Source organism: Aphanomyces astaci (genome assembly GCF_000520075.1).
Source record: "Aphanomyces astaci strain APO3 unplaced genomic scaffold supercont1.85, whole genome shotgun sequence".
NCBI classification, from domain to species: domain Eukaryota; phylum Oomycota; class Saprolegniomycetes; order Saprolegniales; family Verrucalvaceae; genus Aphanomyces; species Aphanomyces astaci.
The window spans coordinates 11,746-22,878 of NW_009798348.1; the positions used below are offsets into that span (position 1 = coordinate 11,746).

Below are 11,133 nucleotides of genomic sequence, written 5' to 3' on the forward strand. Positions count from 1 at the left end.
ACTTGGTCCAACAAGTCGAGCAGCTCGTCCGTCGTCTTGGCGGATCCCAGCAAGTCATCGAGCCAGGCTAACAGGCCTCGAAACAGCAGCTCACCAAACATTTGGTGGACAACCGACTGACAGTATGCGACAGCGTCCGTCTGTCCCATGAGCACGCGGGTTGGGGTGTACACGCCGAAAAGCGTCATGAACGAGAAGTACATCTGGCTGTCCGCATGCAGCGGCAACTGCCAGTACCCCTTGGTCCAGTCCAACGTGAAGTACACGTTCGTTCCGACCAGACAGATCATCGCGCTGTCCAGGTTTGGCATCTGCTCCGTGCAGGCGTTGTCGATCGTCATGCGCTAGTCGCCGACTTCCTTCTTCGGCACGATCCTTGGGGCTGCGGACCACGTAGCCCGGTTGTTTTGGTATACCATACCATTCGCTTCCAGGGCAGCCACATGGATGCGCATGTACTCGACATGTGGTGGCGGGTACCACCGCATCCCACACTTCACCGGCGTCGAGCCGGGTTTGATCCGAACCTTCAATGGCTCGACCTTGACTGGCGGATCGTCGCCCAAGTCTTCACGGAACACATCAATGTGTTTGGCCAATAAGTCGTTCAGCCGCGTCGTTTCAGAAGGCGCAAGCCCGAGCGTCTCCACCTCGGCTGCCTTAGCCGTCAGAATGGCTTGAACGGCGCCCTGCCTCGTGCGGCGCCGCTCCGCTTTGTCCTCGACGGAGGTTTTGGGATAAACCTCCGGAGTAGCGCACTCCATCCCGTCGTCGGGGTCAAGCTCCGGCGGATTCATCTTCTCTGCCATCAGGCGCTTGACATTCGCCATGCCGGACATTTCGTTCGTCGGCACGGAAGAAATATCCCATTCTTCCTACTTCTTCCTTGCTCCAATAAGGAGATCTTCAACGCTGAAGCCCAGTAACTCCATGACTGGGCGACTCACGACCCGTCGTCGACCAAGGTCTTCAGACCGCGCAACACAAGCGGTCCACACGTCGTGTCCAGCGTCACGCAGTTGAACTCGACGGTGCGCGTCATCACAATTGGCTTGGCGTCACTGCCATACAGGTACGCCAAATGCGGCACGCTATGGGAGACACTCCCAACTTTGACACCGGCTGCGTCCAACGCATTCATGACACCGCGCGTGACAACGGTCACGTCCAACAACGTTACGGCTTCGCCACACGGTGACTCATGTCTCCGAACTTCAAGCAGCCCTTCTTGGCAGAGGGCTCGGCATTCTTGGGCACAATCGTTTCGGCCTTTCCGCCGACTCTGCCATTGTTCTTGGCGGCGTCTTCCCGTCCGCCTTCACGTCTTGAAACTTGAGGCTTGCCGCCTCGAGGAGCTTCTACCGACTTCGCTGCTGGGGAAGGTTTAGGCTCGTCGACGAGCCCGACGTACAGCTGGTGGCCAGCTGCAAAAGTCCGCAGCCAGTTGACGTAACGGAAGACGTCGTTCTTCAACGCCTTGTTCCGCTGCAACTGCAGCTGTTTTTGAACCGCCGTCTTCAGCGATTCGGGCTTAATCGACTTCGTCATGACTTCGACGACCATCTTGCCTTCTTGATGGAGTATCACTCTTCATGGTCTTGTTCCAACGAGCGCATCAGCTCGTCCAACATACAGTACGACCGACCCGGGACTCCGCGTTCAAGATCTTCATATCGAAACGAATCGCTCGCTGCAGACGTTGCTTCAGAACGTACAGATCTTGAGGGTCTTCCTCAAAAGCTGACTTGAACCACGCGACCCACTCATCGCTCGTGATGGAATTGTGTCGCGGTTGAAATCGAACAGCGTGCTACGGCGCTTCGTAAACGGATCCAAGCAGGCACTCACAGATATCGCGAACGTACGCGATCCATTGCACTGCAAAGCGTTGATCTGTCCCAGATACTTCTGGTACTGGCGCATAAAAGTGCGACTTTCGGCCTTGGTCGAGCTCGATAGTGTCGGCGGCTGCGGGATCGCCGGCGTGTTCCAATCTTGCGGCGCCGTTCGGCCGTGATCGCCATCGCTGCCCATGTCCGCATCGTCACGGACATCCGACGGGTCGTTGTCGGCTGGCAACAGCACTGAAGCGCCATCTGCTTCAGTCGTTGGTGGAGCAGCAGCTGAGGCAAACGCTGCGCCAGCTGGTGTTCCTCGGTCTGTGGCAGGGGTGTAAACACCACGTGGCGGTTGCCACACGTCGACAGCAGGTGGCTGTCGTCGTCGGGGAGATCTGAACGGGTTTTCCACAGTGCGCCGAGCGGCGCGTCCTCGTGGCCCCTCGATCCGGTCACGCGACTGCGATCGTTCTTCGGCGTTCGTTGGCGTTTCCTCGTCGGAGGAATGTTTTCGTACCATCTCCAGTGAATAGCTCAACAATTAACTAAAGAAATCTTTGTTTTGTCTCCCGCTTCTTCTTGGCTTTCCGCCACCGGACCTTCGTCAAGGTAGCAAATATAACTCGCTGACATTAGTGACGTTAAACACGCCATGAGGCGCCTACTGCCTACCATTCACTAAAGTAATCAGTACCTCCACTAAGGTATCGGAACCTTTGGCACGGCACACACACAAAGTGTGTGTATTTGCTATGGGTCCAACTAACGCGCGACCCAATTGCTCTGCACACTGCAGAACAAGCACCTACCGGTAGTGCACGACTCCCAATCTTTACGCATATCAACAACCCAGTGCAGAGGTGCAATGTGTGCAGTTTGTGACCTTGCACCATCCAGATAGGCTGTAGTGTGCGTCGTGCCGACGTACAAACACGACCGCTTTGAGGTGGTTGATGAACACTGTTGGGTGTGGACTATCTTAGGAAGAGATAGATACTATTCTTGCAAGCGCACTCCATTCCCATTGGTCAAGGATCTGTCAACACGACCGAAGAGAGCTCGATAGGGGAGGCAAATGTGCGTTGTGAATCAGTAGATCTAAGACCTTTAACATTGTCAGTCTTCTTTTACCTTTGAACCCGGTGCATCAAGGAGTCACTGCCAGTTCAGGACCGGCAGACACAACAATAAATTTATTAGTCTCGTTTGACTAAAGGAACTCAAGCTTGCAACCACCATGGAGCCCGAACCCGCCACCCCGCGTGCCCCGGCACCCCCGACGACATACGACGCACGATCGTTGTCTGACCACACCCTCGACGATGGCTTTTACAGCGCGTCGGTGGCGGCGGCGACCTCGCAGCCAGAAGCTGCAACGGAACCGATGACGAGCCTCCCGCGTGTGCAGACATTACCACGGATCCCGGAGACGTCCGCGCAAAAACAAGGATACCCACCAGGCGCGGCCTACGGTGGTCTCCCAGCGCAGTCCTACCGCCCAGAAGCGCTACAGGCGTCGCGGGTGGGTAGTGGCTCGTCGATGGTTATGCCATCGTCGCGCCCAAATACCATCAAGTGGATTGGTCTGGACGATCTGGAGTCGTCCTGGAAACTGGCCCTATCGATCTACGAAGATGTGCTTGTGCTATTCCGTCTCTAGGCCAAGGCCCGGAGCAACCAAGACGGCATGAACAAAATGATTGACGATCTCACGAGTGCATGTGGCCACCCGATGTAGGGGGGAAGTGTTATCGGCCGAGCCCCTGTTCGACTCCCCGTGCCTGAGTGTGGGTAGCCGAATGTTGGTCCGGAACAGGACGATATTTGAGGAATGTGAAATATGACCTGGATCCGGAGGGTCATATGTTCCGATCTGATGGTACACTGTACCGATGCATGACTTGTAGAGAGTAGTGAAGTGAAAAGATGGAAATGACTGATTGACTGGAAAATGAAGTTACTTTTGGATTTGTCACCGTTGTGAACACGGTAGTCGTCGGTTTCGAACACCGTCGCAAGACAAGTACCACTGGTTGCGTACGACGTGTGCTGCTGAGGCGTATCGCCAAAAATCTACCACCGACCCCAACTTTATCCCAACCTTGGAACCCAACGCACAACTGCCGCCACTTCACTTAATCATCACCGACAGACCTAGTGCCTTCCTCTATGATAAGCCTTTGCCTTCGTCGCCATCTTCTATGGAACCATCGTCATCTCGACCCTTTACAGCACTTTCTGTGTAACTACCACAGCGACCTCAAGATATTTTCTCGAATATTTCGTTGAATAGTCCGGTCTTTGACCCACCTGCTTCTCCCTTACGACGATTCTATGGCCTCAACCCGTCTGCCTTCTTAACCCATCCATCAACCTTAGCCTTGTCGGCTCAGCAATCAATGGTCAAAACAACTCTTGATTTTATTAGCCATTACTCAAGTTGCCTCCTTATGGGCACAACTCCTTTGGAGTCACTTGACACCTACCACAACCATATCCACCATGCTTGCACTGCCAAGCTCCATGCCACCTTCGAGCTCTGCTCCTACTTTGGCCCCCCTTGAGTTGGGACTTGGTCGCCTTGACATGGCCTATGGAACCATTGTTCATCTATGTTCTGCTTTCCGACTGCGCCAACAACAACGACCCCAAAGACTGGCGTGATACCATGTCTCTCCCAGACCGTGACAAATTGCTTCTAGCCGCCAAGTCTGAACACGAGTCTTTACTCTCCAAGGGCACTTATGTGCTTGTCAAACGTCTTTATGATGAAACGGTTCTACCGTGTCGATTGGTCTTTCTTTTTGTCATCAAAGGGTTCGTGCAACAAAAAGACAGCAACTACATCGTCCCTATTACGTCTGCCAAGGTTATCAGATGAAATTTTTATTGTTATGGCTTTAAAAATACTTCAATTTTCGACATAACGTTATCGTTAGAACCAGCCAAGTGTTCCAAGGCGGGCGAGCCGAGGCGGGCTTGAATTATCAGTTTTCAGAAGTCTTATCCAATTCCTCAGTGTCGAGCTGCTTCCATTTCCCGGCAGCGACTCCAAAATACTTCGAAGTATGTCTTATTGGAACTCTACGTTATTGTGATACGCCGTTGGAAGAGATGCCTAAGCCCGAGCTGCAGTAATTCAATTTTTCCGCACCCGACAACGGCACGCTGTTCATCCTTCTGTCTATGTTTATGGCGTTTGGGTACGTCTTGGCTGCGAGTGCGTCGGACGCGATGGTGGTGCAGCACACCCAGCGAGAACCTGTTGCTATCCGCGGTCGTATCCAGAATCCAGACCGTTATCTACGTCGTGCGCTCGCTCTCTGGCATCCTCGTGTAATGGTCACTGCGTTCTCGCTGGGTGTAACAGACCAGCATCGTGTCGGACGCACAGGCAGGGGTCGAAAATACGCACATTTTATGTATGTTTTAACTATTAGCTATTCAGTGCATACATAATGCATAATCGTTGCAAAAGACTGACTGTGAAATACATTATGCATATTATGCAATATATGCGAATTAATGCACATGTTTTTACTCAATCGTGCAGTCGATACGCCCCAGTACAGTGTAGCTGCGGTTGCACTTTAGGGAAGAGGGTCGCCTCAATCATGATGGGATGGAGTGAAAAAAGGTCGAGGCCAATCAAAGCACGCGGCATGCTGAAAAGACGCTCGGCTATGTTTGACGTTGGGGTGACAGCACCAAGGAGGACATAGGTGTCATCCTCGTCGGCTAAGTGCGCACGTTTCAACGCTCTTTCGGCAAATCCAGCATCTTCGTCCGAGGCATCGTCTGCGGCGTACCGTATAGTGTATATGTATTGCGACAGGTGATATTTCACAACCAGCCTACACTCGTTCTCAAAATTTTGTTAATCCATTGTGTCATACAAATTTGAAGTATATTCAATATGTTCACAAGTAAATATCAGTTATTACAAGAAAATTATCAGTTATAACAGGAGTCGCAATAGATTAATCCGTCGCAATACATATACACTATACTGTAAATAATATTTAGTTGCTTCGCAGTGCAGCAACGGCCAACTTCTCTGGCCGAGTGAGCGTGCGACCACGTTGAAGCTTCGTGACAGCATTTTCAAAATTTGGGTTGCCAGCAGTATTTGCTGATCCACCAAACATATTCTAAGTCTACTAGAAATATTTCATACATACAACTCATGATATTTTGTACCAATGTAATGCTCAAAGCTGGGGAAGTCAACGACTAGAACATCAAAGTGAGTTAAAACCTCCCACATTAGACCACCAAACTTGAGACTAAGTTTTTCACCAACCATCGACTATTTTACAATCGTTTGTTTGTGACTTTGTCAAAAGCATATGATGAAGTCAATTGTTAAAAACACACGCATTCGCAAACATCTCACCACTTGAACAAGGATCGCCTGACATCTGGTACTGTCTGTCATTGATCAAGGTATGAGTGCATTTGGAAATCACTCGATCATTTCCGATCAGACAACATTTCGTTCGTTGAATATTGAGCAGTCTAGCGAAGTGATTCGTCATCGCATCTAAACTCCTTGAAGAGAATCTTCTCAAAACTGATAGATTAAAACTTGAATAATGCGATAAAGGCCGCCAAGTCCATCAAAGTTGATGCTAATATTGGCGCGCAAACGCGTCAGAGAGGATCCACGAGCCATTCATTTCAAAAAAATTCTTCGATGACCATGGTCGCCAACATCAGCATCTTCGAGGCCAACGAGGCCTTCCACGCGGACAAGATGCGCAAGACCGATGCCGAACGCGACATGCCCGATGCCGGCCCTATGCTCGACGAGTACCCCAACGACTGGGCCATTTTGGCTGACAAGGGGCACCAAGGGCTCCACCGTCGCATGCGTGCCATCACCCCGGCGAAACGGCCCGCTGGCGGCTTGCTCACTATGAGCGACATGGAGTACAACAACAACATTGCTACCGACCGCGTGATCGTTGAGAACTACTTCGGTCGTTTGAAGACGCTGTGGGCGATCGTAAACGAGTCCTACACGTGGAAGCAAGAGAACTACGATCTCTACCTTCAAACTTGTGTTGCGTTGACTAATTGTCACATTCGTTTTTCTCCCTTGCGGGTCGACGACAGCCATGAACGCAACCGGTATTTGAACGCCCTCATGTCTTCGAGTGAAAAGAAGGAAGCCAAGCGTGCCGTTGCAGTTAAAAAACATCGCGAGAAGCGCAAGTTGCGTTTGGGCACGTTTTTGCCGAGTGGTGAAAATGCCTACTTCGATTCGGACACTGAATTTTACCCAATTGGTGACGATAGTGGAATTTTTGAATAGAAAACGTTCGATCAACAACTTTTTACCAAGTCTTTCACGCTTACCAAAGTGCTTTACGATATCACCTCACACAATGGAAACCACTTGGAGCGATTGGAAATGACTGCGTCAGTTACGAAATAGCCTATCACAATGTTTTATACGACACACTTTCGGAAGTCACTTCGTCAATTCCGAATGTGCTGTGCACTGTGTGAGTGACCCAATAATTGGTTGAGTGGTCTATTGTACGTAGCGATGATGAATAACATCAAACGGGGCGTTACGAACAAAATGTGCTGAGCTAATGACTGGCTGCTAATCAATGTGGTCAGTGTTTTTATGTGACAAATTATTTGTTATGCATTATAATCGAGTCAAAATACACAATGCATATTTTTTCAATTCTCGAAAATACATAACGTTATGCGTAAAACCCCTAAATATTTATATTTTATGCGTTATTTTTTCTTGCGTACAGGCGGCGATGACGTACCCGAACGAAGCAAACATGGATAGCACGCCGAACAGCGTGTTTTAGGTGGGGGGGCCCTCCAGGTTGAAGTGCTGGAGGTCAGCCGTCGGGACCATTTCCAGCGGCGTGCCACAACACTTGGTCTTTTCGCGGCCGAAAAACAGCTCGCCATCGACGAAACATCATGATAATCAGACGGTTCGTCGTGATGGCCCATCCGATCAAAATCCACGCCTTGTGCTGGTAGTCGAAGATGGGGTTTGCCATTTGGGGATGCAGCAAAAACAACCAACCCCAACGACGCTAACTTGCACATGTACACTTACAGTACGTGACGTCATCCCCGCACGTCGGTTGTGTCTGTCGCTCATGAGGACACCTTGAAGAACCAGGCGACGTACTTGTAGACAATACCGTCAAACGGGCTCACGACGTTCTTGATCGTCGTGATCAGGCCAGGCCGTACGTGGCGCCGCCACATCCACCGCCACAAACGGGCCAGCGGGGACGTTGTCGGCCAGCGCCATGCCTTTATAGTACCACTGGTTGCGCACGACGTCCCTGAGTCGCCTTCAAGCAATACTTGACTTTGAAAGACGACAAGCCCGTCGACGAGGATCACGTCGGTGGTGCCCGCGGCGATTGTTCACCGCTCATTTCACTACAGCTACCTTAACGCCCCCATGAACCAGAATTTCAGAGTAACGACTCGCTGTCTAGCATCTAGGGTGACTTGTTATATAAATCAAGTTGCCCAAGATGCTAGCTATTGAGTTGTTGACGGGTTCGACCCCCGCCCTGTACGTGGCCACGTGATTGCTACTTTATACCGTAACGTTAACCTTAGATGTCGATCGCCTCATTTATGGATCAATACTGGAACCTCCAGGACAACACGAGATATGCAATGTTCATTATACGCTACGTCAAAATGCAAGACAACTTTTTCTACTTGAGGGGGCACTTGCCCGTTTTGGGGTCCAACACTCCGTTGCCCCCTGCGACACGGTAGCACTTGGTTGAGGGGAAGATGGACATGATGTTGCTGGACACGGCAAACGACACGCAAAAGAAAAACACGGACACGAGAATGAACCCCGCCACTTTGCTCTTGCCACCGCGCGCCTTCAGGGCCTTCACTTCTGCCTTTTGGGGAGGCAGCAAGAACAGCCAAAACAACGACGCGATCTTGGACCCGTAAGAAATAAAGTACACGAAGGTGACGTCCCACCGCACCTCGAGCGTGTCGGACTTGACGTCATTCTGACGTACTTTGAAGTACGAGTTGACGTACTTGTAAAAGATGCTGGCAAAAGGCCCCGCGAGGTTGCTCACAGTGGAGATCAGGCCGTACGTGGCACCTTCGTTGCCCTTGTCGGCGATTTCCACGGCGACGTACGTGGACACGATAAAGCGGAGGCCATAGGGAAATTGCTCGGCCAACCCCACACCATTGAAGAACCACTGGTTGCGCACGACGTCCCAGATGGTCAAGAACACGACAAAGCCGTCGACGACGATCATCCCGAGGGTACCGGCGGCGATGGTCCAGCGCCAATTCCAGTTAAGCCCCCATTTGCCCACAATCACCAAAACAGCAGCAAACAGCAAATTGCCAATGACGTCCGAGAGCGCATCGTTGAGAGGTTCGACCCCCGCCCAGTACGTCGAGACGGGTAACGTCGCAGTGGTGTTGACGCCATTGAAGGCGTTGCTGAGGAATCGAAACAAACAAACTTGCCACAACACGCGACTCTTGAGAGATTCCCAAAACCTGCCCCACCATAGGGGGAAGGACACAGCCTCAGACTTCTTCTCCACGAGAACAAATATCGTCGAGAGCACCACCAGAACACACGGCGCCAAGGCAATGCCGTACGGAGCATTCGGCGACAACCCAAACGAAAATGACCCTCCGTAGTTGCGGCCGTTCAGCCCGAACGCACTCACCAAGTAAGCGAGGCTGCCAGCGAGCGTACGCACGGTGTAGATGGCCGTCTGGATGCGGCCGCGGATGGCAACGGGTTCTCGCTGGGCATACTCGACCACCATCGCGTCCGACGCACTCGCAGCCAAGACATACCCAAACGCGATAAGCATGGACAGAAGGATGAACAGCGTGCCGTTGTCGGGGGCGGATAAGTTGAAGTACTGCAGCTCGGTCTCTGGCACCTCTTCCAACGGTGTAGCGCAATATTTGGTCTTTTCGCGGTTGCAAAACGGCTCGCCGAAGGGCGAAAACGCCATCACACTCAGACAGATCATCGTGATGGTCCACCCGATCAAAATCCACGACTTGCGACGATAGCCATAGATGGGGACGCAATCCGACAACAGGCCAAAAAAGACCTTGAACGACCACCCGATCACAATCAACACCCGGTACGACGATGTTTGGTAACCTTCCAAGTTGAGGTAAATGTTGAAGATGGGATAACGGAGCGCGGGGATTATGTTGTACATGATCCCGATAGCGCCGTACTGCATGAGCAGGGCAAACGCTTCGCGAGAGAACAAGTTCAGCGCACCCCCTTCAGCCAGCGCCCCTTCTTCCAGGTCCTTGGGTGATTTCGCTTCGACGTACCCATCATCGCCATTGGCCGTGTTCGAGTGGATGTACGACACGCGTTCCTCCAAGTCCGCTGCCTCCTTGTTGCCGTGGCTTGCCATGGCAGACGTGAAATTGAAAATGAATTGATTGTTGTGCCTCCACCAATTCCGCTGAAGAGGGGATCGATTCCTTGAAGGTCACAGGGTACATACAGTAAGTCATTTCGTGGTAGACAGTCGTGTAGCGAATAATGACAAACAAGAAGGGTAGCAAATCATAAGGTTAACGTTATAGGAATGGCCAGCTAGGAACTGGCGCAGTGTGTTACTTCGAAGTATTGGATTTGGTGCATTTTTGACTAATCACGAATGATCTCTATCATTCGCTTCGATTGGTCAATTCAACATTCGTGTAGCACGCTTCGACGATGGGGTGACTGTCACCCCATTTTTGAAATGCTCCCACCACGACCAATTGCACTGCAACTGCATCAGTATTACAGGGAAACTATGGGAAAACGTTCAATAAAACTAGATATTGTTTAGCCGAGGCCGAAAACCGTTCAAGCAAATTGATTAGTTAAAGTACCGGTGATACAGTCGCAGTGCCAGTCACCCCATCGTCGAAGCGTGCTGCACGAATGTTGAATTGACCAATCGAAGCGAATGATAGAGATCATTCGTGATTAGTCAAAAATGCACCAAATCCAATACTTCGAAGTAAATTATCATTGCTGACACACTGCGCCAGTTCCTACTCGGTTCTCTGTACATGTACGTCGACGACTAGCGAGGACACAAATCGGTTGGGCGATGCATTCGCCCTCACAATTACATCCTAGTACTGGTACAGAGAACCGAGTAGGAACTCGCGCACAGTGGTATTTTGAAATATAATGGGAATTGTATGCGAATGCGCAAGTTGTGATTCCGAGTACGAATTATAATTTTGCAATCAGATCAATCTGATTCAT

At 51.1% G+C, this 11,133-nt stretch overlaps 5 protein-coding genes across 5 annotated transcripts; 2 read left to right on the top strand and 3 right to left on the bottom strand.

Annotated features, from left to right (window-relative positions):
- Positions 1 to 1,176: 1,176 nt before the first annotated feature.
- On the bottom strand, positions 1,177 to 1,563 carry H257_16374 (hypothetical protein; the record flags this gene model as incomplete). Its single annotated transcript, XM_009844785.1, has 1 exon — positions 1,177 to 1,563. One exon carries the CDS (start codon positions 1,561 to 1,563, stop codon positions 1,177 to 1,179), a length of 387 nt encoding a protein of 128 aa, XP_009843087.1.
- Positions 1,564 to 3,075: 1,512 nt separating this feature from the next.
- On the top strand, positions 3,076 to 3,576 carry H257_16375 (hypothetical protein; the record flags this gene model as incomplete). The annotated part of the gene is made up of 2 exons (XM_009844786.1): positions 3,076 to 3,474; positions 3,499 to 3,576. The coding sequence occupies 2 exons, from the start codon at positions 3,076 to 3,078 to the stop codon at positions 3,574 to 3,576; spliced, it is 477 nt and encodes a 158-aa protein (XP_009843088.1).
- Positions 3,577 to 6,540: 2,964 nt separating this feature from the next.
- H257_16376 (hypothetical protein) lies at positions 6,541 to 7,155 on the top strand (the record flags this gene model as incomplete). Its single annotated transcript, XM_009844787.1, has 1 exon — positions 6,541 to 7,155. The coding sequence occupies one exon, from the start codon at positions 6,541 to 6,543 to the stop codon at positions 7,153 to 7,155; it is 615 nt and encodes a 204-aa protein (XP_009843089.1).
- Positions 7,156 to 7,671: 516 nt separating this feature from the next.
- Positions 7,672 to 8,136, bottom strand: H257_16377 (hypothetical protein; the record flags this gene model as incomplete). Its single annotated transcript, XM_009844788.1, has 2 exons — positions 7,672 to 7,773; positions 8,032 to 8,136. The coding sequence occupies 2 exons, from the start codon at positions 8,134 to 8,136 to the stop codon at positions 7,672 to 7,674; spliced, it is 207 nt and encodes a 68-aa protein (XP_009843090.1).
- Positions 8,137 to 8,557: 421 nt separating this feature from the next.
- Positions 8,558 to 10,279, bottom strand: H257_16378 (hypothetical protein; the record flags this gene model as incomplete). The annotated part of the gene is made up of 1 exon (XM_009844789.1): positions 8,558 to 10,279. The coding sequence occupies one exon, from the start codon at positions 10,277 to 10,279 to the stop codon at positions 8,558 to 8,560; it is 1,722 nt and encodes a 573-aa protein (XP_009843091.1).
- Positions 10,280 to 11,133: the final 854 nt, after the last annotated feature.